Source organism: Littorina saxatilis, linkage group LG1 (genome assembly GCF_037325665.1).
Source record: "Littorina saxatilis isolate snail1 linkage group LG1, US_GU_Lsax_2.0, whole genome shotgun sequence".
Taxonomy (NCBI): Eukaryota; Metazoa; Mollusca; class Gastropoda; order Littorinimorpha; family Littorinidae; genus Littorina; species Littorina saxatilis.
The window spans coordinates 46,841,732-46,869,575 of record NC_090245.1 but is presented as its reverse complement, the minus strand read 5'-3'; the positions used below and the strand labels follow the sequence as shown (position 1 = coordinate 46,869,575).

The 27,844-nt window shown below is 42.7% G+C and overlaps 2 protein-coding genes across 4 annotated transcripts in view; both read right to left on the bottom strand.

Annotated features, from left to right (window-relative positions):
- Positions 1 to 912: 912 nt before the first annotated feature.
- Positions 913 to 5,248, bottom strand: LOC138964630 (low-density lipoprotein receptor-related protein 12-like). Its single transcript, XM_070336666.1, has 5 exons — positions 4,785 to 5,248; positions 3,804 to 3,952; positions 3,279 to 3,504; positions 2,003 to 2,116; positions 913 to 1,262 (listed from the first exon to the last, which is right to left on the bottom strand). Exons 1-5 carry the CDS (start codon positions 4,861 to 4,863, stop codon positions 955 to 957), a joined length of 876 nt encoding a protein of 291 aa, XP_070192767.1. The 5' UTR covers positions 4,864 to 5,248; the 3' UTR covers positions 913 to 954.
- Positions 5,249 to 8,311: 3,063 nt separating this feature from the next.
- Positions 8,312 to 27,844, bottom strand: part of LOC138971539 (chloride channel protein C-like) — a 33,347-nt gene continuing 13,814 nt past the window's right edge. The window contains exons 11-22 of one of the 3 annotated variants that reach the window (XM_070344289.1): positions 27,272 to 27,360; positions 25,990 to 26,120; positions 25,375 to 25,546; positions 19,578 to 19,755; positions 18,640 to 18,806; positions 18,098 to 18,274; positions 16,949 to 17,057; positions 16,265 to 16,360; positions 14,184 to 14,376; positions 13,097 to 13,168; positions 12,796 to 12,825; positions 8,312 to 8,836 (exon numbers count right to left, since the gene is read on the bottom strand). In XM_070344289.1, coding sequence (XP_070200390.1) covers positions 8,778 to 8,836; positions 12,796 to 12,825; positions 13,097 to 13,168; positions 14,184 to 14,376; positions 16,265 to 16,360; positions 16,949 to 17,057; positions 18,098 to 18,274; positions 18,640 to 18,806; positions 19,578 to 19,755; positions 25,375 to 25,546; positions 25,990 to 26,120; positions 27,272 to 27,360 — 1,473 coding nt within the window. In that variant the 3' untranslated portion in view covers positions 8,312 to 8,777. The remainder of the gene's footprint in view (positions 8,837 to 12,795; positions 12,826 to 13,096; positions 13,169 to 14,183; positions 14,377 to 16,264; positions 16,361 to 16,948; positions 17,058 to 18,097; positions 18,275 to 18,639; positions 18,807 to 19,577; positions 19,756 to 25,374; positions 25,547 to 25,989; positions 26,121 to 27,271; positions 27,361 to 27,844) is intronic. The other 2 variants (XM_070344297.1, XM_070344302.1) reach the window with 2 other exon arrangements.

Genomic DNA, 27,844 nt, shown 5'->3' with positions numbered 1-27,844 from the left:
AGTAATGCCAATGGTATCACAGACAGTTAAACGACTTCGCCAGCAAAGTCAGAATCAATAGATATATGACAATTAAACAGTAAACAAGCGCGTGTATAGGCCTATTTGAGATAGACGTAGAAAATTAACCTTTGGATTTCTTAACAAAATGACTTAGCTGACATATTGACAGAGTGGCATCCAAAATCATCAAACATTTCTTATCCTCTTTTTTTGTGTTTCTTTGTTAAAGACATGTTATCATCTTTTCATTGTGATATGTACAAAGACCATGCGTGGTCCCTTTCACGTAGATAAATAAATAGATAAATAATAATAATAATAGTACAAGAACAGAAACAAGCATATTGACATTCTGGAATATGATGTGAGAATGGACAGAAAACGGTTACACATTTAATGTAACGGCGTTTTTAAAAATAGGAGGATCAAAGGCACGTGGGGTTTTCCTACACCTGACTGTGTCATAGTGTAATAGGAAACTGTAAAATAAACAAAAGGACAGCAAGAAAAACAACTCAAAGAGGGAAGATATTGCAACATAATAGGATAGTTTGGTTGAGTGGAGTTACTTCATGAGTACATTTCCCTTGTCTGTGTACGTGATGCGGTTACTAGACTGCCGCGTCATAAATGGCGCTGGCCGTCTTGCCGCCAGGCGGCGCTTCAGCACAGGAGAGAAAGAGTGCCCTAAAGCGCATTCACTCACTTTGATTTAATCAATTGCCATACTTGTGGTGCGTTTTCGAGCAAATCGTGCCGTCTACGTTAAAATTAATGTGCAGTGGATTCACCAGAATCTTGAGATTCGTCAAATTCGCCTAATCCCCCGAACTCCCCCGAACTCCCCCTCCCCGCATCCCCCCCCCCCCCCCCCCGTCCCTCCCTCCCCCCCTCCCCCCCTCCCCCCCAACCAACCCCGAACAGTCAGATCAATAGTATCCCTTCAAATGTCTAGGTTTCAGCCGTTTTCTCATCATTGCCTTGCAGTTGCTTCTCTTTGGAGTCTTCCGTCGCTCTGTATGAGCTGATGTCAGGGTGCTGTCCCCTGATGCCCCGGAAGTACTTGTGCGTGACGGGATAGCTGGGGTCAGGGTCAGGGATGTCCTCTCGGTCGATGTGCTCGTGTTGGAACTTCTTGTAGCGCTTGAGGCGGTGGCGGCGGTACACGGCGAAAGCTGCGACCAGCAGACAAACCAGCAGCCCCAGAGTCAGTCCCACGATCAGTGGCGTCCAGTTAGTGCTGGAGCTTGAGGCTATGCCTGAAACAAACGTACAGTTAATGAAGAAAATGTAGGTTGACCTTTGCATTTACTTTTAGTAATCATGCAACTTGCTGCATTGTGTAACGGCGCCGCAGCGCAAGTAGAAAGACACGCATTTTTTTTAATCAAAGAAGTACGAATAGGCTACATTTCAATTGTCAATTTGCTAGAAGTAGGTTTTCTCCCACAAACTATATGGTTTTTTTGTGACTGAAGTGTCCGAATCAATAAACCTTCTCTTCTCACGACCCCCCCATCGCACCCCTTTCCTTTTGTCATGTCTCCCCCTCGACCCTCTCACCACTTCCACCTTCCCACCACTCTACCCCAAATCCACTAACTCTGATCCAAGAATGGCCTATTTCAGTCTCTTTCAAATAGTTGTCCATGCTACTCCCCTCCCCCATTTCACACCTAAGTAAAGGTACTATTAGGCAGTCAGTCTCATTGAGCTCATCAGGGGCAGGTTTCATGGGCCAGTAACACAGTCGGTCAACTGCAGTTGAACGAGTGAATTGCAGTAATCCGACAAAGCCGGGTTTCATCCACACACAAAATTAACACATTTTAAAAAAAAATTCAGTAGGCCGACTGTGCCTCTTCGCACGGGGAGTTGACCGATTACAGTGCTGCCCTCCCCCAGCAACGGGTGACGAATCGGTGGTCCGACTGTCAGTGTGACCATCGCGAACCCATGAAATCGGCTCCAGCTAACTTAATTGGTTGCCAATACTTACTTGTACAGTTGTCTTCATCCGAGTTGTCTCCACACTGGTCATAAGAGTCGCAGGTCACGGAGCTGGGGGTGCAGTAAGTGTTGTTGCACGTGTACTGGCCACCGGCACAGGGGGCTGCACGCACGCATTGTCAAGACTTAATGATATACGATACCGATACATGCACAGCCTGGAGGTGACCTTACGAGTGATTTTCTACAACTGATATGTATGACGAAGTCACCGAGACAAACTTTTTGTCAGTTCCTGAGACAACCTTACCATTACACTTATATCTATTTTCGGACATGGCGGATTGTAAACACTTTAAAACCGCGCTTACATATCACTCAACATGCATATTTTTTAGAGTACAATCACGTTTACCTCTTCTGATGAAATTTTTAAAGAATGGGGGTAATGGTGCGTTTTGCAAGTCGGTGCAAAAATAACATGGTCAATCGTTTTATTCTTTTAATATGTGATTGAGTGGAAGCTGCGTGCCATTGTGTCATTTCTTGTTAAAATCGAGCAGATGATCCAGGAATTATGTTGATGCGATTAGAGAAACTAATCTGCGAAAACGTCATGAAATTTCGGAAAGACACATTATAATTCAAATAGAAACACATCATCACAACAAACGTAATCCAGGGCCCATTAATACCACTTCCAAAATAGGTCCTGTGATTGTAATTGATTAGACAGATACCCCATTGAATTACCCAGCCCTTGTTTATCTGATTCTTGGCATGTCATCATATTCAACATTCTGTATCATAAAGTCGGTCCGATTCTTCTTCTTCTTCTCGATCGCTCAGACAGGGACTCCGGAACTTCTGATGAAGTCTGCAGTACAGCGATTGATTTCTCTCATTTTTTCACACTTGTTTCAACACACGGGCAAAATATAAGCGAAATCTTCCTTTTTTTAGGTACATTAAGACGGTAACGACGACTGCAACAATACAGAGAAAGGGACAAAGAAAAAGAGAACGATGAACAAGGAAAAGGGAGAGAGAGGAAAGACAACGATGAGCAAGGACAAGAAAAGATGTCAGAATGTCAGACAATATTTTACTCGCCTTAAGGTACAGTCAACTATCTCGCCAAAACATGTCAACCAAGCTGCTTTCTTCTTTGCGGCCTCAATCTACTCGTATATATTCACAACATTATTTTCTGTGAGCAATTTTGCCAGTCCGTTTCAAAATCACAGAAAGCTGTAGTCGAATTTTGCTATAGATCTAAGAAAGAACTCAAGCCTAAAAACAAATAAGAAAAAAAAATTACTTACAAAGACTTGCTACAGTAAATATGATGTTGAAGCCGAGATACACAGCGGATGAATCAGTGACGAAATGCAGCGTCATCTGTTGACCTGTAGTGATGTAAGAGGTATTGGTGAGGGAGCTGCCGCACATGACGTCAGTGTTGAGCGTACTACTGCTGACGTCAGCACCATCGTGCAGATTGACGTAATCAATGCAAGTGCCCGATCTTTGGGGTTCCAGTTCAAATCTCTGTTGAAAAATGTTACTGTTAACATAAATCATGATGAAAAAAGACATCATAGCAAATTCGGAGTCAGAATCAGAGAGACACTTGGAGGCAAATGAAACCACACACAGATGCACAGCCGCAGATATAGAGGCGTACGTGCATCCATACACACACAGTCAGACGGGCACACAAACACAGACAGGCAGGGAGGCAGACAGACACACACAGACGGACGGACAAAAAACATACACGCACCCGCACATACACACGCGCGCGCGCGCGTTTTAGAACCCCTGTACACAATTCAACTGCTGTTTACCTCAATGCTAGCCAACACGAGGTATGGAGAGGCGACAGTAAAGGTGATGTTACAGTCCATGTTGTTGGTGTAGGTCAGTCCTGTACCGCTCTCTAACTGAACACTGCTTGTCACTGAGATATCGGCACCACACGATGTGGGTAGGTAGACTGAAAACAGACAGTAATCATTCATATAGGTTAATGTTACAGTCCATGTTGCTTGTGTATTTTAGTCCTGTGCCACTCTCTAACGGAACACTAGTGCTTGTCACTGGGATGACAAAACAACATGACGTGGGAAGGTAAACTGGAAACAATACAAATCATGATAATCAAGTCAAGAGGCAGTGGAAGTGACGTTATAGTTCGTGTTGTAAGTGTAGGTCACTCACTGAAGACTAGTGCTCACTAGGATGTCGGCACCATTATTATAGGCATTTATAGACACAGGCACAGATAGACACACACACACGCACGCACGCACGCGCGCGCACACACATACACACACACACACACACACACACTGACACACACACACACACACACACACACAGTGTGACAATACTGTGACAAACTCAAATTGTAAACAGTCAAAGTGCATGGACGAATTCTGAAGGGGACTTCTTCGAAATTGAACCTCTAAAACAGAGATATGACATTACTTAAATACATCAACAAAAAACTCGGCCTTTCATTAGTCACTCACGCACTCGCTTATCCGACCGCTCATGTAAGACTGAACAAAGAAGCAACCGCCCAGCAAAACATGCAAACAAACCATCGGAAATGGTAGCAAAACGAGATAGAGTGTGGGTGAGAGTGGAGAATAATAAATGTTACTTACGTGTAAACCAGAGATCTAAGTGCGGACAGAAGGACAAACAAACAAACAAGTAAACAAACACACAAACAAGCACACAGACAGACAGACAAACAAATAGACATAATAAAGTATATACATCCCCGAATATCTATCAGGGGTGTAATAAGGCGCTCTCACCTGCTGTAAGAGCACCTGTTGCTCGTATCAAACACGCCACAGCGGCAACACACAGCATTCTGTGACCGATTGAATCCATTGTAGGCTACTAAAAGTGAACAAATAACCAATGTTCGTGTACACGCAGTGATTTTGCCTTACTCTTTTAATCGTAATAAAGGGTCAAAACAATAGTATTCATTCACAAACACCTTTACGGAGTAACTGTTCTACGCCACGAAGAAATTGTCTCCACTAAATTTCGCCTCATCAATATTCACAAACAAAAATGATTGTTTTCACTTTTCCCTACACAGTCACCACCACTCAGAGGTTAGATATTTCACTTTTCAACACGATTGATTTATATCATCTTAGTTTGAAAGTTCCTTATGTTTATACTGGCTGATTCACACATGGGCTATGACAAGCTTTAAATCCACTACATTTCCGTGTCAGCCATTTTGTGTGTTTTGGTGAGCCAGTCATTCGAGCATTGCTTGTTTCAACTTGATTTTTCAGGCCTGAGGCAATAACAATAGGCACAGGATTTAGACAGCAGAGGGAGTTTTACCAGATCTTTCCAGTCAACACAACCAAAACAATTTTCACTGGTGTTTTAGTTTTAGTATGTGGTGTAACTGCAATGTATCGTTCTTTTATCTGTATCGTTAGTGGACATGCTTTAAAGGTGTAGTAAGATTGTGTCTTATAACAAATAACAAAACATCAACATCGAGCAAAATGAAATAAACAAAACTCAATTTTACACTTGCCAATTTTCCCCGATACTTTGAATTTACAGAGTTACTCTGGAACTATCAGCAGAGCTTGGAATGGAATTAACATACGATAAATATGTGGGCCTCTAAAGTAGTATCATTAAAACTATTTATCATAGTGCAGGGCCGTAGCACAGCTCCTAAAAGTGGTCCGGCCATAAAAAAAAAATAAAAAGGTACGGTCCCTGGCCATTATGTTCTCCTCAACTATTAGTGACAATTTCTCGCTTAACGCTGTCATTGTGCGATCTAAGTCACGACCCCTCCTTCCTCCTAACACAGCGCTGAAGCTTATGAAGACGATTTTTTTTTTTTTAACAAAGAACTGGTCCGGCCATGGCCGGAGTGGCCGGTAGGGCTGCTACGGCCCTGTAGTGATATCGGTTTAAAACAAACGAGTGTGTCTGGCTATCTGTCTGTGACTGTGGCAGCAATGGCAGTCGCATATGCCTGTTTCCGCAGCAGGTGTTTGCCTTGTTGCCCTGGGAAACATCAGGGGAGGTAAGCCCGTCATTGCATGTGACAGAACAACTCAAGAGTTGCGCACCTTGATATGTCCCGAGGAATGATGGTTGGTGGAGTAGGGATGATTTGCTCCGTTACTTTCCAATTTGTTTTTGTTTTTTTATCTCTAAACTACATATAATCATGGTTGCTACTTCCTATTTCTGAAGAACACACATACAAACACACACACACACACACACACACACACACACACACACACACAGTAAAAAAGATGATGCAAATAACACCAGATTCATTTTAAGCAGATGTTTATTATCTCTTGCATCATCATTCATGTTTTTTATGTGTGGAAATAAGGCATAGTTAGCTAATGCTCAATAATACTATTGTTCCATCTTGATTGCGTAAAGAACCAAAACAAATATAAAAAAATAAAAATACAGTAACAAGAACATGCAAAGTGATACCAAAATGCTAGCTATATGTATAGCAAATAGCAAAACTACTGAGCATAATTAGAAACGTTCTTATTAAAAGGCAGACACTGTCAAATAGTCATCAATGGCCCCAAGTCAAGCTGAAATGACGATACAATCTGTCATAGTGCAATGCATGGATATATTCTTCATGAGTGTTGTGCACATTTATAAAATGCCAGCAACATTCGAAATTCCCTTATGGAATCCAAAGGAAAACAAATATCTAGTTAACACTTTCTACCCCACCAATGTTGACCCCAAAGGAAAACAAATATCCAGTTAACACTTTCTACCCCACCAATGTTGACCAAGTTTTTTTTAGCTAAGACCAGATCTGCTGCAGCAGGTCACTCAGAATTGTAGTACTGTGTAGATACTGTGTATCAACACGCTGGCATGCAGGCGTTAGATCAACGTTACAGGAAGCGACTGAAGTGACTGTGTGTACGGATAGATCCGTAACAGGTCAGATATAGCCATATGAGTGGAAGACAATGAGTTAAGTGCAAAATGCTTTTTGTGGACCAAAAAAACAAAGATTATTTTTCAGGAATATTTATTTCAGTACAAATGTAAAGATCATTCCCTAGGGCTGCTTTAAACAACACAGAGTGTCATGAATATTTAAGCCTGTTTGAAAGATGAACATTACAAGCATCATAGAGGCTGTATGCTCAAATTATAAGGCTTGGCTTTTACCTGTGATGTGCAATAGGAAATATATAATTATAAGACACAAAGATACTGAAAGACATACCTTTACAAGCTCATACTAGGCAGGGGGCAGGTGTGTGTGAGTGTGTGTGTGTGTGTGTGTGTATGTGTGTGCATGAGTGCTTGAGTGCATGTGTAAGTGTGTGCATGTGTGTGTGTGTGAGTGTGTGTGTATATGTGTGTACATGAGTGCATGTGTATGTATGCACGTTGTGTGTGTGTGTGTGTGTGTGTGCGTGTGCGTGGGAGCACGCGTGCATGCATGTGTGTGTTTTTGTCTGTGTTTGTGCATGTGTACATGTGTGTGTGTCTGTGTTTGTGCATGTGTGTGTGTGTGTCTGTGTTTGTGCATGTGTACATGTGTGTTTGTGCATGTGTACATGTGTGTGTGTGTGTGTCTGTGTTTGTGCATGTGTACATGTGTGTGTGTCTGTGTTTGTGCATGTGTACATGTGTGTGTGTGTGTGTCTGTGTTTGTGCATGTGTACATGTGTGTGTGTGTGTGTATCTGTGTTTGTGCATGTGTACATGTGTGTGTATGTGTGTCTGTGTTTGTGCATGTGTACATGTGTGTCTGTGTTTGTGCATGTGTACATGTGTGTGTGTGTGTTTGTGCATGTGTACATGTGTGTGTGTGTGTCTGTGTATGTGTACATGTGTGTGTGTTTGTGCATGTGTACATGTGTGTCTGTGTTTGTGCATGTGTACATGTGTGTGTCTGTGTTTGTGCATGTGTACATGTGTGTGTGTGTTTGTACATGTGTACATGTGTGTGTGTCTGTGTTTGTGCATGTGTGTGTGTGTGTGTTTGTGCATGTGTACATGTGTGTGTGTGTGTTTGTGCATGTGTGTGTGTGTGTTTGTACATGTGTACATGTGTGTGTTTGTGCATGTGTACATGTGTGTGTCTGTGCCTGTGTATGTGTACATGTGTGTGTTTGAGCATGTGTACATGTGTGTGTCTGTGTTTGTGCATGTGTACATGTGTGTGTGTGTGTGTTTGTGCATGTGTACATGTGTGTGTCTGTGTTTGTGCATGTGTACATGTGTGTGTGTGTGTGTGCATGTGTTCATGTGTGTGTGTGTGCATGTGTGCATGTGTGTGTGTGTGTGTTTGTGCATGTGTGTGTGTGTGTTTGTGCATGTGTACATGTGTGTGTGTGTGTTTGTGCATGTGTACATGTGTGTGTGTGTGTGTGTGTTTGTGCATGTGTACATGTGTGTGTCTGTGTTTGTGCATGTGTACATGTGTGTGTCTGTGTTTGTGCATGTGTACATGTGTGTGTGTGTGTGTTTGTGCATGTGTACATGTGTGTGTGTGTTTGTGCATGTGTACATGTGTGTGTCTGTGTTTGTGCATGTGTACATGTGTGTGTGTGTGTTTGTGCATGTGTGTGTGTGTGTTTGTGCATGTGTACATGTGTGTGTGTGTGTTTGTGCATGTGTACATGTGTGTGTGTGTGTGTTTGTGCATGTGTACATGTGTGTGTGTGCTTGTTTGCGTATTGAGTAGAAAGTTTGCACCTCAAAACTAAATGAAATAAGATAGGAATACAAGAAATAAACTACATTCACTTCTCAGAAAGGCCAATGTGGCAACAAGAGCAAATCCCAGATGTCTTGGTCGATGCTGTAATAGAAAACGTAACCATCAGTTCAACAAATGTAATATCCACACAGCCTTAAAAATAAAAGCATGAACATGTATATCACATGTATCAACAAGTCCTTTCTCTTCACATACTAAAATCAAACATGCAAACTCACACACACACAGACTCTGTCTTTCTCTCTCTCTTACTTTAAGATTTTGTCTGGGTGTTTTTTGAAGTTTTATGGGTTTGGGTTTTTTGTGAGTTTGTTGTATGGTTTCTCGTTCTCATTTTTCACCATGCGCATAAAAAATGTAGATTAGCAAGGAATACCTGTAAGACAGGACTATAATTATTCACCTAATGCTACCATCCCTGGGAACTTGATTTTTAATGTCTGAGTTTGGGTTTTCTCTCTGTAATTCTCATGTGGAATAATCTTCTTTTTTTAAATCAATGAAAATAAAAATGCAATCACTAATTAAGAAATAAAACAGCAACAATAATTCATGAAATAACAGAGTACCATACATCTGTACATCTCTCAGTGAACACACATCCTATCAATCATAGGTTAACTCAAATACATTCAGAGTTACTTCTACAGAATTTGTTTCCTCAAGGTATTGATTGATACCTTGGTACTCAGACATATCCCGACCAGCCATACATCCATCTGTTGGCCATGAAAATCATTTTATGATAAAATGAGAACACTCCTGGTAATCACTGGAAAAAAACATGGCTTAAAAACGATTGGAAGACATCCAATAATTGAGGAACAGGTAAAAAAAAAAAAAGACGTTACACATATTTTCAGAGAAATACTGCTTGAATGGGTTGATACGGGATTTATCCATCTTTAACTGGCCAACATATTTAAAAGTGTATCCATTGAGCAGAATGTACCTGGATTTCAAACATCATTAACAGTATGATAAATAACTGGCTTATTTAATTTACCTTGCACACTTTTCCCTCGCAGAATTTTACCCTTGTGGGTATCCAGTCCATAGCTCAGCAAACAAAAACAATTGGGTGGGGGAGCTGTGCATTTTTAGACAACTGAACAAACACGCAATATCAATCGACGATGTTTGGAGATTACTCTGTCAGGGTTCCCATAGGCAGTAGAAAAGTTGCCTCCCTTCAAGTTTTTGAATGAATTGATTTTAAAAAATGTGCAAACTTAATTCTTTAAAAAAAATATGTCTATGCATAGAGAGCACCCAGGCTGTGCATGTTTGGTATGTGACCAAATGGAGGGATGGTCTTATCCAATCTTAAAGCCTGGCCACATCTGAGACGGGCGCAGTGGCGTGGTGGTAAGACATCGGCCTCCTAATCGGGAGGTCGTGAGTTCGAATCCCGGTCGCTGCCGCCTGCTGGGTTAAGAGTGGAGATTTTTCCGATCTCCCAGGTCAACTTATGTGCAGACCTGCTTAGTGACTTAACCCCCTTCGTGTGTACGACGCAAGCACAAGACCAAGTCCGCACGGAAAAGATCCTGCAATCCATGTCGGAGTTCGGTGGGTTATGGAAACACGAAAATACCCAGCATGCCTACTCAACGAAAGCGGAGTGAAGCTGACTATGCTCTCAGGCTCTCAAGAGTATAGTGTGGGGAACCCAAATGGGCAAACGAGCTCTGGAACGCTGCAGAAGAAGAAAATCTGAGACGGTGAGGCGATCTGTTAATACGAAGCGGAGGGGGCCTTTACTTTCAGAAGTATGTACATCAGAACTCACTACTCCCTGCCGCCACGATCCCTTGCTGTTTGCTTCAGCTAAAAAGGGCGCAACTCTTTTACAGCCTATTTTAAAAACTTTGACACAGTATTTCCACATGTTGTCTATTTGAATGACAATGTCAAAAGATAGCAAGGAAATTTCAGCATGCATCGTTCTGCAGATATTTAAATACATGTAACATAAACCTGACTGATTAAACAGTTCGGCGGAAATTCTGAGACCCTTTCCGACAAAAACACAGAGATAAACACTCTCATACAGCTTGCTATCAACGAACTAATTAAAGCAGTAAAACTGGGTATCAAAATAATTTCTGACAGGATACTGGATGAGGTTAAGATAAGTTCCCTGAGTGACAAACTTCAGCTAAAGGCCTACATTAATTTATTCTGACATAATATATCAAGTCTTTTTTGTCGAACATTGAAAACCTGGTCAGAAATAACTCTGAAATTCTTCTGTTAGTGCCTACATCTCAAGCTGTGAGATTTTGAGAAATGGCTCAATGGTGACACATGCATTGCCAAAACTTCAAACACCTTGTTTTGTCCTGAATCAAACGTTCTAATAATTTAGCCATTCGTGTTGGAGGTTTTTAAAATAATTGATTTGGAACATTAGAAGTCTATCTGTTTTCGAATTTCTGCTTGACCAGAGATTTTCCTGTAAGAACATCATTTTTAAGAAAGAATGTTAGTATTCTATTGTACAATAAACTGCCCAATGCTATGATGCAGTAGTTCTTGGCTCAGTGGAATCTCTCAAAACATATTTTTAACATGCTTGTATAGTGATTTCAAGCGCTTTTTTTGCCGCAAACAAGCAAAGCTGTGGGAACAGTCCCCCCGTTTCTCAGCAGTGAGATTTGCAAGTGAAGTGATTGGGGCGAGAAAGTAGCCTTTCATGGGGACCTCTTACCAGAGAAGGCAAGCATGCCTGTCGAGATGCTCGCTGTGCAAGAAAAATGGCAGCTGCACAGCTGCCAACGCGATTGGCTGTTCACCGACGCAAACACCAATCGTGTTAATTCTTGCCTAGCTAGAGACAAAATCGTTTCATATACACATACACCCGTACTGCCTTGCAAAGTGAGAGGCTAGCCGCAAACAATTCATGCCTCCTCGAAACAGGCGTCAGATATAACTTTGCTGAAAAAACTTTATCCTTCACTGAAAACTGCTGTGCTAAGCCTCTACACACTCCATTTTTTTTCATTGTTTTTCTTTCTTCTCAGGTTCAAAACAAAAATGAGCTGTTCTGGAAGGTGATGTTTGGACGGTAGACGAAGTGCAGATGAAGCATTGTAAGACACAGCTACAAGCAGATTTTTTTTTTACACATACATGTACACAAGACCGAGACAGACTTCAAGTGGAGGGCACATAAAATAACCTATCAATGACAGAATTAAAATTAACTGGTGTTCCAGGTACCTGTTACAAAACTCCACAAAGAGCATAATTGTAAAGTTATGATGTTGCGCTATATAAATGCTCATTTATTATTATTATTATTATTTCTTGAGATCTGCAGATGGTCCCAGTGTCATGATGTTCTGCTATGACAATGAAAACATCATGATTTCCAGTTTTGACTGCCTCAAAGACAGCTCTGGATCAATAGTTCAAGAATTAGAGCATAAGGTAACTTTAAAATACTACAATCAAAAAGTGGTTTGAAGGTGCCAACCTTTTGGAAAATATGCTATCAGATGACTTTCATATATTTTCACAACTAAAATGTTACGTTAACTGCAAAATGTTAAATCTCCAAAGGTCTAAAGACGTAGAAAAATCCCACTTAACCACAGAAAAATGTGAAAATTATGTGATTATTAGCGCTGTCCTTTATGCACAAATGTCTGTGTGTTGTTTTCCCCCACAAAACCAGCTAGCACTTTGAATCTTGACAAGTATCTTGTCCGAACTCCCCACAAATGAATGAAAACACTGACCTGTTCTGCCGGATTGACGTGTGATGTGGAAATGTAATACATGTATGCATAGTTTGAGTATTTGTGTGAAGAGGACAGAAAAGTACAACAACTAAAGACGACATATCTCTGACTTCAACGTTCAACAACATTTAAAACCACAAGACTGCTAATGAAAACTTATATACAGGCCGACTTCACAGCCTCTCATTCGCCTGTACAATGATCCCAGTTCAGTCTGTACATGGAACACAAGCCATAGGGAAACACAGGTGTAAGCATTGCGTCAATCAGAATAGCTGTTTAAAATACCTTTTCCGGGTTTTCTCGTTGCACCTGTAACTGCAGAGAAGTATATCACTGTGACAAATATCAACTTAATCACGTGTAAAGTAATGTACGGAGGGAAGCTGCCAGGATTGATTTTCTTCAGCAATTTGCCAAAATGATCAAAACAGTTTTGGCAATTATAACATACAGGAATTCCTTAACATCACCTCACCTCTCCCAAGCCGTAAAAAAAAGTTTGACAGATCTGGTGAACTGCAGACTTCAAACATCGCTGTGTACGTTCATGAAAGTACAAATATGAACTGCACAAGCCAACACTCACCACAGACTAGGCATAAAACCATAGCAGTCTCTGAATCTTGAATCTTGTATGCACTCCCAGTAGTCATCAAAACTGCACATAACTATAGTGCAGCTGTACAATAATAAGGAAAACTTATGAACATTTCAAAGAGGTTCTCATCAAGAAATGCAAGACTATTACACACAAAACATGAATAGCATGTATAAATGTACAAAAATATGCAGTCTTCTTCAACACAAAAATTACACTATATCCAAAAAGTTGGTAGGTGTGTAGTAGGTGTGTCTTTCCATAAAAACATTATCACAAGAACATTAACTTCACAGCGCATGATCATCAGCAAATGTGGAATCTTATTGAGCATAGCAGTACAACTTCATGAAATATGCTCCCATTTAGAGCAGTCTGCACTAGCAAAATTCAGAACAAGTCAAAATATGGACATCATATTATCATAACTGAGCTTAGAGGCTCACCATGTTATTTAAATCACATCTAGCCCAACGAACAGTGGTGTTTACATTTGTGATCACATTGTGGTATTTCTCCATAACCATGCTCACTACATTCTTAAACAGTTTGAGTTATACAGTGCAACCCCATTTGTAAGAATCCTTCCCCTTTTAGACCCTGTTTTCTCAGACTTCTGTTCATTACTCGGTAAATTTACCCCCATTTTAAGACTCCCTCCTTTTTAAGACCTGATTATCTCAGACTTTCTGTTCATTACTCGGTAAATTTACCCCCATTTTAAGACTCCCTCCTTTTTAAGACCTGATTTTCTCAGATTTTCTGTTCATTACTCGGTAAATTTACCCCCATTTTAAGACTCCCTCCTTTTTAAGACCTGATTATCTCAGACTTTCTGTTCATTACTCGGTAAATTTACCCCCATTTTAAGACTCCCTCCTTTTTAAGACCTGATTTTCTCAGATTTTTAGATGTCTCAAAAGGGGGGTTCTATTGTACCACCGAGACTTGGCACATATTGATACTAATAATGCCCACAACAAAGTAACAGACATCCCTCATATCAAATTAGCGTCCCCCCCACCCCCACTCTCACTGAGCGGAGACGCAAGTTCTTCCCCTTGCTCCATCTCACCTTGCAGGCAGTGACTCAGTCGCTCCACCATATTGAATCCCATTAAGTCTTTTCTCGTTACCATGCCGACCACCTCATTATGGTTGTCCACCACGGTCAGGTGTCGCATCCCCAGCGTGCGGAAAATCACGTACGTTCGCTGCAGCGAGAAGCGCTGTGGAATGCTGAGTGCCGATTCGTTGACATAGTAGCTCTGAAAAATAAGAACCAGCAAAATAAGCAGTTGTTAGTTGTGATAAACTTTAATGTTCAAAACCAACCTTGTTTTTGAATGTTTATTTTGTGTGTGTTTGTTTTTAGTTGTGGAAACTACTAACTTACACCTAGAGCTATAGTGTTGTATAATCAAATCTCATCAGGACGTCAGTTTTAGACTGTTGTGAAAAAAAGCTGCTTTCATTTGCTGGTGTTACAGCAGTCCCTCTCATGAATGGACACCCTTGGGCCATAGCAAAACTGTCCGTACATTGCAGGTGTCCGTTCACGGGAGGGGTGACCACACACCCCCTCCCCCATACACTCACACAGAAACACACTGACAAAGTAACAACAGGATTGAGTCTATGCTAATCACTTCTTGTGGCTACTAAACAATAACAATAAACTCCTAATACTTCTTTAAACTTTCTGTAAAAATGATTTGTATGAAAAGTGTTGAAAAGAAGAGATAAAATAAATCCTCAAGGCAGTGAACACACTCATCATGCACTGACATACGAAAGCAGCCACACAAACACAGCACAGAGGAGCGTGTGCAGATGCTTTACAAGAATAAGCTTGAAAACCAGTTTGAATAAATAGCAGCAGATAAAGCTGCATGTCATAATCATGTAATTTATTTTCTTCTTGTCTGGCTTTATTGACTGCATGCTGATCATGTGGCATGGCAGTGACTTTTCACTCTTCAGTCGGAAATACACTGTACATAACACAGCTAGCTCCCACTCTCCATCACTAATGCCTACCCCAAGCCGTGACAACTGATGCTTGGAAATTGTGTGGAAGAGTACACCTCTCTATTTTTCTCCAATGCTCTTCCTGCTGACATGCAGTGACACCGGACACCCCACAGAGTTTAGCCAGCTACCCCTCCACACCCCCCCTCTCCCTCTCTCTCACTCCCTCTAGCCATGTACTGTTTGGGGCTGTGCCAAGAGAGGCCAGCTGCACTGTTCACTCAGAGCAAAACCAGTTGACTGTGTGTTTGACAAAGCAAGACAACTGAAGGGTTCACAGATTAGGCAATCGACTCACTGGTCAATGAAAGAGGTTACACACATATCCACACGATGCTGAGAACTGTGGCCGGTTTTTCATTCTCTTTCGCTCAGGACCTTCATCGACTGTGGTTTCTGTTGTTTACGTCCAACAGACAAGAATAAAGAGCACAGTGCAGTTTCATGTTGGCATCTTCGTAGGTACTCCACTCCTGACCAAAACTACTCCCCCCCCCCCCCCCCCCCCCTCCTGATGCTGATGGGTACACGTGCACTCAAGTTATCAGTGACTGTCATCACGCCATTGCGGCTGTGATCTTTGTACCAAGAGCCGGACTGCTCTGTTATCGATTTTGTTGTGGTGAAAATTTGACGATGGCCTGTCCGTACATTGGAGGTATGACCTGCTGTTGGGACCGAAAATGAGTGTCCGTGTCCACGTTTTGCAGGTGTCCGTTTAAGGGGGGGCAAATATAGAAGGAAAACACTCCGTGCCGAGCAAATGTGTCCGTACATGTCAGGTGTCCGCTCACGCCGGGGGCCGTACATTGCAGGGACTGCTGTAGCAAGAACATTTTCTGAAAATAGTTTTCATATGCCTTTAGCAAAGCTTTCAGCAACAGTATGGTCTAATTCTTATTCTCCCCTCATATCTATGCATGCCACTTTGCACAACACTGATCAATACAAAACTGTGACTTGTCTAGCATAAATGCTGGTGCCTGTAAGCTCCTCGATCCCATCCTGTCTTTTGTGTTAACCAACATTCATCAAAATACCCTATGTTGTTTCTGGTTGCTGTTTCAAGGAGCCAGTCTTAGCTTTGTCTACAATCATAAATCATAAAATAATTGACTGTCTCACCAAATCCAGGTACTTGTTTTCATAGGCAGGCTGATTCAAGTAGCGATCAAGCGTTTCCGTTTTTTGCTGTGGGTTGGCGAACTTGTCGATCAGCAACTGCAACATCCCAATAAAATAGTGATCATCAGCAAACATTCGTAAAACTCAAGCAAAGAAAGAGGAATCATAAACCAAAATCAATCACAAAACTGGCACTGCACCAAGCTAATTCAGTGATCGTGAACTTGAGGTGAACTTCCAGTGAACCTGCTACCTTCCCCTACACAGGTGGGCTCTGTTCTGGAGGAGTAAATGTATAATCAACATTGGGCTAAAATATGCTCTTCCGCTGTTTGTAATGAATACCGTCGATGTGAATTTTTGACTGAGAGAACCTTAAAGACTTACCCTCACAAACTTGAGGGTTTCGATATTTTGTACACACTACAGACATGACACAATTCAATCATTTTTAAAGCTTCATTGTTGTACAGTTCTGCATCCAGACACAGAGGTTGTTTTTGATCATGCAAAGTTCATGTACAACAGGCATGCAAAACAACCAATAAGCTGGTATATTATATCTTGCTTATTATACACAACAAGGGTTTTCATTCAACTTTACACACATGAATAACAATAACAGATATATGAGTATTTCCTTTGCAACCTGCAGACAACCACCTCAGTTGCCAGGCAACGCACCTCTTCATACTCTACCCAGTTGACCTCCTGTTCCTGCTCCGTCACCACGTGCCTCTGCCTGCCCTCGCTGAACAGGTCTTCCTTCATCAGTAACACCACCAGCTCCATCCTGTAACACAATGACATCACTCTCAATGAACAGGTCTTCCTTCATCAGTAACACCACCAGCTCCATCCTGTAACACAATGACATCACTCTCAATAAACAGGTCTTCCTTCATCAGTAGCATCACTAGCGTCATCCTGTAACACAATGACATCACTCTTAATTAACAGGTCTTCCTTCATCAGTAACACCAACATCTCTATCCTGTAACACAATGACATCAGTCTCAATAAACAGGTCTTCCTTCATCAGTAACACCACCGGCTCCATCCTGTAACACAATGACATCACTCTCAATGAACAGGTCTTCCTTCATCAGTAACACCAACATCTCTATCCTGTAACACAATGACATCACTCTCAATAAACAGGTCTTCCTTCATCAGTACCACCAGCTCCATCCTGTAACACAATGACATCACTCTCAATGAACAGGTCTTCCTTCATCAGTAACACCAACATCTCTATCCTGTAACACTATGACATCACTCTTAATTAACAGGTCTTCCTTCATCAGTAGCGTCACTAGCGTCATCCTGTAACACAATGACATCACTCTCAATGAACAGGTCTTCCTTCATCAGTAACACCAACATCTCTATCCTGTAACACAATGACATCACTCCTAATCAAAAGGTCTTCCTTCATCAGTAACACTAACATCTCTATCCTGTAACACAATGACATCACTCCTAATCAAAAGGTCTTCCTTCATCAGTAACACTAACATATCTATCCTGTAACACAATGACATCACTCCTAATCAAAAGGTCTTCCTTCATCAGTAACACCAACATCTCTATCCTGTAACACAATGACATTACTCTCAATGAACAGGTCTTCCTTCATCAGTGACACCAACAGCTCCATCCTGTAACACAATAACATCACTCTTAATAAAAATATTCCGACAAAATGTTTTTATTTAAAAGCTAGTGTCCAAATTGCAAGCTGTCTAACAACCAAACTTTTTTCATTCCAACACCCTTTTGCAAAGCTGCCCAAACTAAAGCTAACTGCATACAATATAGTTTTCTACACACCTGGTGATAATGCCGACGAAGACGCGATGACCAGAAGACGTCTTTCTGACAACAGGGAAACCCCCGTGCGACGTGTGCAGCAACAACTCAGCCAGGTGTTGCACGCTCTCTATCTCACGCACCGTATCCACTGGCGATGACATCACGTCCTTCACACTGTACAACTCCAGTTTGACACTGAAAGATAACATTGTGGCTTATAACGAAGATGGAGCATGGAGTACATGTGTGTGTGTGTGTGTGTGTCCCGTGTGTGTGTGTGTGTGTGTGTGTGTGTGTGTGTGTATGTGCATGTGCGTGCGTGCGTGCGTGTGTGTGTGTGCGTGAGCATGCATGTGTCTTTGTGTGTGTCTGTGTGTGTATGTGTGTGTGCGTGCATGTGTGTGTACCTGCCTGTCTGCCTGTGTGCGTGCATGTGTGTATTTGTGTGTGTGAGGATGTCTATGTGTGGATGTATGCATCCGTTCATGCGTGCATACATGCATGTCTGCGAGCATGTGTGTGCACAACAACGTGCGTGAATGTGTGAGATGATTTCTCACTTTTTGCCCATGATGGTGACCCTGGGCTCTGACTCCAGGAAGGGGATGCACTTCATCTCCAGGTGAGCATGGAAGATGGGGTGAGTGAAGAAATCCCCCACCCACTTGGCCACCATCACCGACACCATCACAGGTAACAATACCTGTACATCGTTCGTCAGCTCCATCTGCAAGCACAGGTAAATCAGGTAAATGAAATTAGCAAGGGGAAGAGACTGCCATGAACAAGCTGTCACAGTTAAATAAGCCTGGATATCATTTTCTGGACTTATCTGTTACACAAACTCCCAAGAAAAATACACAATTAACCTTCGCCGTAGGTCGCTAAAAACATTCTTTGCAGCACATCGTGAGTACTTATGTAACCATACTTCTCAAAGAAGGAAAAACATGCACGGGTAAACAAAAAAAGAAAAAAATACAGAAATCAGGCTTTTCATTGAATTAGATTATCAAACTAAATATATTTCCGATTTTGTACTTACATTTATCTTTTACGTGTGTAATTACGCACCAAGTTAATTCTTACCTGAAATAAACAGGAACCATAACTCAGCTTTTATTTTGACATCGAACCCACAATTATCTCCCTTACACTGTTAGAAGTATGGTTACATAAGTACTCACGACGTGCTGCGAAGATAGTCGATGTTTGACCTTTGTTTATTTAATTACCTGTCAATCAATTTTAATGCGGGTTTAGGAGATAATAGATTTGTAGGTGTTTGAGGCATTTCCAAAAGCTCATTACAGAATTCCACCTAGTTTTCGAGATATTCGCAATTAAAGTCCGGACTGTTACAAAAGTACTCACGACCTACGGCGAAGGTTAAAGCAAGTTTCTTGAAGATAAGCCATGTCTCAAACGTCAGACGTGTAACTCCGCCCATGAACGACACTGCACCAATCAGAGCACAGAGTCATGATCAAACTCCTACCATAATGACTGTGACAGTCATAGTCAGACGTGTCACTCCGCCCATGAAGGAGGCTGCACCAATCAGAGCAAAGGCGCCCGGGTCCATCCATCGCCAGTAGCTGTCCTTGTCGACGTGAAGTCCGAACAGCGACACCATCACCAGACCCACCATACGTCCGTACAGACTGCCAATCAAACTGTTGAACAAGAAAATCAAAAATTTTAGTAATAAATTTTCATTTGATTAATATACTTACCCAACTCACATATAGCAATTAACCCTGGTTCAGTGCTGGTATCGCTGTACGCGTCCCCTTGGTAACAAGAAAGACGCCTCTAAAAAAGAGTGACCGAGACCCGTAAGGGTGTCTAGGCCAGCCCGGAAACGAGGCTGCCTTCCGTATGCGCGCGCATACTCCGCCATATGCATCATTCTAAAACGAAGCCCAACTCACTTCTTTTTTAGACATATAAAACCCCACAGCGGGGAGGCGGGAGGGAATAAACGATGTGAGTTGGGTAAGTATATTAATCAAATGAAAATTTATTACTAAAATTTTTAATTAAATTACATATCTTACCCAACTCACATATAGCAGATTGCTACTAAAGGTTGGAGGGCACTTTACCCAAATAGGAATCGAGATTTTGTCCTGCCTCTACCCGAGCAGGTAACCCAGAAACGCATCCTGTCTCAAGGCATAGAAATCCCTGAGAAAGACATCAATGAAGAACATTTCAAGAAAGCCAGTAAGCCGACTCAAGAACTTCCGCCAGGAGATTAAAATGAAGATCAACTAGAGTGGAAGCCCAATCTTTTGCCTCATGAGGCCTGGCTGTAGTAAAGGGCAAGACTGCCCTGACATTCCCTGCCTGACTCTGCCACCAGCCAAGAGCTTGCCTAGCTATGGTGGAGACCCACTTGGCTAACGAGACTTTCGACATATCTCTAAACCGTACCATGATGAATGAGATAAAAAGAAGTTTCCGAGTCTCCAAACGAGAGTGCACAGTCCGAAACAGAAATCTGCTGAGGGCTCTAACAGGACAAAAATGTACATCAGGATCTCCAAGAGCAATAAACTTGCTCAAGAGAGGAAAGTTGAGTCCGCGCCACCCGAAGAGAGAGGACTGACTGCTCCCCCCCCCTTTTAATTCCTTGCCAACACTTGAAGGCATGCCTAAACAATGTGGCAGTCTATAAAGCTAAGGTTGACTTAAGTAAGTCATAACCTCCACCAAAGTCGATAGAAAAACTTTCTATCCTTAACCAGTGTTTAACGTCGTTTCTAACCGTTCAGGGTTAAAAAGCGACGGAGTTGAAAAATAAGAACAAGAGCCGTTAGAACCAATAATCTGAAAAGATCCATGCAAGCTAGAAAAATCATTGAACTCGAAATGATCAAAAGGCTAAATATGGCTCTGGAGGAGCCAGAATATTGCTAAAAGGTTTAAAATGTGCACGAAGCTGGATTCTCCAAATTCTGCTTACTTGCCAGAAAATTTGAAGGAACCCTAAGAACCGTAGATCAGTCTTTCTCCCAAAAGCTGTCCAGAGCAACCCTAGCCAGAAAAACCTTCTGCATAGAACACAGAAACTCTGAACCAAATCCAGAGTTGAGGCAGAAGCCCCTAAGTATCTCAAGTGAACCCTTACAGCAGACATTCAAGTAATTCCAATGTGAGAAAGCAAAGATGCCTTCTTGCCAGCCTAAAGAGGTCTGGAAACCAAGATTGCAAAGACCCGTACTGTGCGACCAACAGGTCGCCCAAACTAACTCAAAAAGAGCCCTGTGAAAGCGAGGGTATGGAGCCCCAACCCAAAGTGGATAACAGCCAGCCTGAAGCTTTTCGTTTGGAAACGAAAAACAGCCAAGACCTGCCCTGCGCTTTCCTTTTACCGTGAGATTCTCTTAGTTAGAGAACCCGCGTGCCTAGAAGCGGGCTCAAAAAGAGACCTTTCAAACAAGAAAGAGATTAACCTCTAGCCAACAGAATAATACTTAAAGGGCAGAGGCTTACTCTCAGGTAAAAAACGGCAAAGTAAAATCTTTGTATATGAGTCCTGTCGGACCACAAAGATAACCTGTTAAACGTAACCGCCCGAGCGAGGGACTAAAAGCAAGTTTCGTTCAAACGAGCCAATCATAAAGAAAAGATGCCGCAATCTCCCAGAGCTAGGAGACCTTGATCTAACAGACAGTCTCTCCTTGCTATCGCCATCACCAAACCCGAGGGCGGTTCCATAGAACGAAAAACAAGAGAACCTAAGTCCTTAAGCTTGGAGTTACCCGAAGCCTACAGAAAGCGCTCCGCGAGTGACACGCTACTTGGGCGTAAGAAACAAGCTAAAGCACCACCACCACCACAGGCAAATAGTCGTGCGTTGCCCACAAATGTAGTGGTGACAAAGAAGACTCGCTTGCGAAAACTTCCGCAAGAACAAGATGACCCCGCCAGAGGATCTAAGAACTTAACACTCGAAGATTCTCCTCAGAAAGCTCAAACCAACTACAAAATGCCGCGAACCGCGACACAGCTGAAGTATGAGCCTCCCCATTTCCTCCTCTTGTTTCAGCATCATAACGAACATCGAAATGATGAGAACCAGTCACCCATCCCGATAAGGCAAAAACTTGCCAACAATCGGAAAAGTTTAGAAAAGTTTCAAACGTCATAACACCATGCCAGATCTCCATCCACCTGACTCACGCCAGCTGGAAGACTGGAAGAGAAAGTGAAAACAGCCTGTAAAAAAGGCAAAGGAACCGCAGAAACGGAACCAGAAGCCCAAAAGCTGAAAAGTGCCGACTACCAACACCACAGTGTTAACAGTAGAAGGATATCCCGTCCTGCACCCAGAAGCCACAGCCGCAAAAGCGAAAGCGCAACAGGCCGTGGATAAGTAAACATCAGGACCACCCGGTTGCACAGAAACACACCGGACGATCCCGTTGTACCTCGAACCATTTCAGCTGCGAGCGCCACTGCACTTGCTAACTTGAAACAGAACCTAAAATCAGTGCTTTACAGAAAAACAGGAGCACCTTAATCTGAACAGCCTTCATGCACCTCCATGCAATCCGGAAGCTGACTCCATGCTAGACTTAAATCTCCAACAAAGAATCAGCCCTACTGCTCGCTTCCTGCCCCCCTGCTCGGTATCAAAGGTAGGAAAGTGACCCCCAGAGAGACTCGCATGGTCAACCCAAGAATCACCCAGCCCACCAACTTCCTGCCCCCAGGGCGGAAGCTTACGTTGCCTAGGGCTCTTAGCCGCTGCTGAACGTGCGCCAGAAAGCGGAAGAACAGACACGGTTACAACACTTCACCGCACAAAGCTTGCTACCTCCTGCGAACGTACACCACTTTCACCGGAGAACCCGGCTACACGCAGCCCTTTGCCAACTCCAGGGCAAAGGACAACAATTCCCGGAAGCTGAAGTGAACATCCTGTTCCTCCGAACTTCCAGAAGTCATCAAACCGGATAGAGGTGGAGGAAGTAAAGCTTTGCTCTCAACCACCCCCTCCAGTCAAAACTTAAATGCCGTTTTCCGCCGCCCACGTCACTGCGCTGGACAACCTGAACGGCAAGTTAAGCTGGGTGTCGTCCATCCCCGTGAACGCACCCTCATATGGAAGTATCGTCGTTATCCTCTCCTTCATGCTCGCAATCGCAATCGGGAAGGTGACCCCCGCCTTTCGCGGTCCACCAACTTCCACAATACTTAAATGCCATTTTCCGTCGACCACGTCACTGCGCTGGACAACTTGAACGGCAAGTTAAGCTGGGTGTCGTCCATCCCCGTGGACGCACCCTCATAAGAAGGTATCCTCGTTAACCTTTCCTTCATGCTCGCAATCGCAATCAGGAAGGTGACCCCCGCCTTTCGCGGTCCACCAACTTCCACAAAACTTAAATGCCGTTTTCCGCTGCCCGCGTCACGGCGTTTGGACAACTTGAACGGCAAGTAAGCTGGATGTCGTCCACCACCGTGGACGCACCCCTTCCTGCCCCCTGGGCGGAAGCAGATGCCTTTCAACCTGACCACAGTCTACTGACGAGGCGGGAAGAATAGGAACATCTGTTCGCTTGTCAGGGCCCTTAGCACCCACTGACACCCCGACTAAGCGGTGGATATCAGCCAGTGTTTCAGAACTTTCACCTGGGATTAGACCCGAGGCTACTCCCTCAAGACAACGCTCACGTGGAGTACACATACCTTGTGAAGAAGGACAGACGCCGGAGACCGTGAACTCCCCACAAAAGGTCACAGCAGGGGACGAACGACCACTGTCCAGAGACGAACACACAGCAACCCCGGCCGGGAGAGCACGTAGTTCCGCCTTTGATGACGAAGTGCCAGCTGCCAAAGCAGAAACCTGTGAACTTAAAGTCAAAAGCAAAGAGGCCACGTCTACAGACGCAAGCCCAATAACAACATGTTTAACACCGAGCCCGGACTAATCCGTAGGCTTAAAACAAAGGTGGCCACTGCACCCAGTGTTCACAGGCGGTCACCCATCCAAGAACTAACCGGGCCCGACGTTGCTTAACTTCGATGAAAGGACGAGAACCGGTGCTTACAACGTGGCGAGGCCGTTGGCCGGCAAAATGGGGGTTCCGGAATAGTCACCAGTGTAGTACACAAACTGGAAGCGGACTTGTCTACCGGCTTAGCGGGTAAAACAATCAACACATCCAAAGATTTTTAGCAAGAGAATCTACAACAGAAACGGACATAGACCGGATTGTTTAGACTTCCTAAAAGCTTTCTAAGGAGAAAAGGGCACAGCAGCTACCTATTAAGAAGCTGCCCTCTTCTTAGCATTGTCAGCCATGACGGAAAAACGACTCACGAAAAAATTTCTGAGAAACATCGCAAGTCCAAAATACGGCCAACAAAACTGCCAAAATCAAGCAAAATACAAGGAACGACCTCACCTCAACATAGTTGTGAAGTCCAGATGACAAGAAGAGACCAAGAGGAACGAAACAAAGTCAAAAAGACTAAGTAACAAAGGCTGAAACAGCCAGAGCGTACATAAAATGCGACCAGTCCCACTGACGCTGAGTTTTTAGAATGATGCATATGGCGGAGTATGCGCGCGCATACGGAAGGCAGCCTCGTTTCCGGGCTGGCCTAGACACCCTTACGGGTCTCGGTCACTCTTTTTTAGAGGCGTCTTTCTTGTTACCAAGGGGACGCGTACAGCGATACCAGCACTGAACCAGGGTTAATTGCTATATGTGAGTTGGGTAAGATATGTAATTTAATCAAAAATGAAAAGCAAGAGTTATAATAAGATTTGTTGAAACTGCCTTTTCTTCAATGTACTATTTAACATAGCTGGTAACTACCACAACTAGGTAGGGGACAAATATATAATACTGATTCAATCCTGCAGAAGGATGCAAAGCCTGATGGTTTAGAACTGCTATTCCACTGAACTGAGAATCTGAGATAACTCATCGTGTGAGATATCTCTCAGCAACATGTTTTCATGTTTTTACCTTCACTCAACATTGTCATTTCAACAATTATCTTGCTCAGGTTCAAAGTAATAAATGCCCCAATAAAACTGCAGTGTCATGGTTTGAAGTACCACCATTTTACTTTTTTACTTCTTTTTTTTCCACAAGCCTCAGGGAAGAGGTGTTGTTTCCATTCAAACTGGGTTAACACCACGTTCACTAGCCCTCAGTACACAGGTGCAGCGCACCAATTCTCAAATTCAAGTTTATCTAAATTTCTGTATTGATATAATGAAATGTTGCTGAGACGTGTATTGACATTTCTGTGACAAAACTCACAGCATAGGCACAAGGATGCCGCTAGCCACAGAGGTTCCACAGGCCCAGCAGACGAAGAAGAAGTAAAAAACCAGACCCACCGCCAGAGAGGCATAACCAAACATGGTGTGCATGTCTGGAGCAAACAGGTGTTTCACCGCCGATTCTGTCGTTCCAAACAGCAGAGACGCCACTGTTTAAGGCAAACAAAATGTTCTCTGATGAGACAAAACTTTTTTTCCATTCAGAGGTCAAAAGACTGAAACAGTTGTATGTTGATGACCTAGAACAATGAATAATACACTAAATCCATTAAAAGTTGCATAAATTTTTGTGTCAGTGAGTGACGTCAATTATTTCATAAACAACCCACCCCCACCCTCCCAAAATGGTTAACCAATATAATGACTGTTCTATACCATACTGACAGAACATCTGTATTGTCTTTCAAACCCTCTTCGAGGTAAGCGATTAAAGCATTTCTTATTATACTTTCTCTCTTACATAAATAGCTAAAAACGTACCACTTTGGGTCGAAAATGTGTTCCTGAACGAACTTGCTGACTTGGCAGTGCAAACAATAACCATGATACATGCAATATCTTTCATGGCAAAAGAATAAGCAGATGAACTTACATTCGTTGTAAGTACTGTTGGTGTACCAGGTAGTATTGGTGTGCCACACCTGTCCTTTAGCACAGGTGTAATCTTTGGTCAGACTGTAGTCGATGCTGTAGGCATTGGTGGAGTCGTTGATACAGTTCTTGCTGTAGATAGTAAAAACTGGTATTTTACTTCACATTCTAAGATAGACAAAAAAGAAAATGCCCACTGCTTTGCTACAGGGAATTAAAAAAATATAAATGAAGCAATAGAGCAATTCTTAAGGGGAAAAAAAATGAAAGGGATAAAGATGAGATGAGATGAGTTAAGATGAGATGAGATGAGATGAGATGATATCTGATAAGGTAAGGTAAGGTAAGGTAAGGTTGGGTCAGATACAATTTTATTTACGAGGGTTCTTGGCATAAGCATAAACAACAGGTGCTTTTTTTTTTCATCAAGGAGTAAATTAGTAGCTTCATGCAGGTGAATGAGTTTGTGTCAATAAACTACTGGGAAGGAGGGGGAGAGGGCAATTATTTTCCTTGATTATTATTGTCCTTTAAAACAATAGGAAAACATCTTCATTACTGTTAAAACAATGCCCCGTTACATGAAAAATGCACCTAATTGACAGCGAGATACCCAGCCCAACAAACATGTGTGAGCATTCACCTGACTTGGTTTAAACAATTTTATTCAGCAAAATTACATGCAACAAAGCCGCATACAATCAATTAGTAAATGGAGCACTACAAGCAAGGCTTATAAACGTGCTCTTATGATATTTGGTTTGGCGGATGATTCGGGGAACTGTAGAAGGAAAAACGAAGGAGAAAAAATCAACAAGCAAAATACATATGCAAAAGCAACAACATCAAGACAGTTTCTTCTTCTTCTTCTTCTGCATTCGTGGGCTGAAACTCCCATGTACACTCGTGTTTTTTTTGCACGAGTGGAATTTTTCGTGTATGACCGTTTTTTACCCCGCCATTTAGGCAGCCATACGCCGTTTTCGGAGGAAGCATGCTGGGTATTTTCGTGTTTCTATAACCCACCGAACTCTGACATGGATTACAGGATCTTTTTCGTGCGCACTTGGTCTTGTGCTTGCGTGTACACACGGGGGTGTTCGGACACCGAGGAGAGTCTGCACATAAAGTTGACTCTGAGAAATAAATCTCTCGCCGAAAGTGGGGACGAACTCACGCTGACAGCGGCCAACTGAATACATTAATCCAGCGCGCTACCGACTGAGCTACATCCCCGTCAAGACAGTTTAAGACTAACAACATGCAATTTAACACACACACACCTGACTTGAGTGGCGTCTCCCACCAAACAGGTGTACTGTGTACACGGGAAGGCGGCCGGCAGGAAAATGGACAGTGTGGACACAATTACCTGACCACAAACAAAGAAGAAATCAAACAAAGATAAATGACACAACTTAATCATCTGGAAGTAACACTCGTTGCCTTCAATTTGACTACGTGGATGCTAAAGTGTATTAACTCATGGTCTTCCAGGTACGGATATATCCGTACCCACTCATATGGCTCTATCTGAACAGGTACGGATATATCCGCTCAGACTGTTAGCTTCAGTGGCTTCCTGTAACGTCCATCTAACGCCTGCATTCCAGCGTGTTGATACACAGTTACTACACAGTTACAACAATTCTGAGTGACCTGCTGCAGCACAGCTGGTCTCGGCTAAAAAAAACTTGGTCAACATAGGTGGGGTAGAAAGTGTTAAAACAATAAGAACCAACCATAAAAAAACAACAAGAACAACAACAAAATCTAGTATTGTAGCAAGCAATGAGTATGCTTTACTGTTGACATTTAAGCAGTCAGTGGAGTCTCTATTTCTTTCCCTTTCCAAA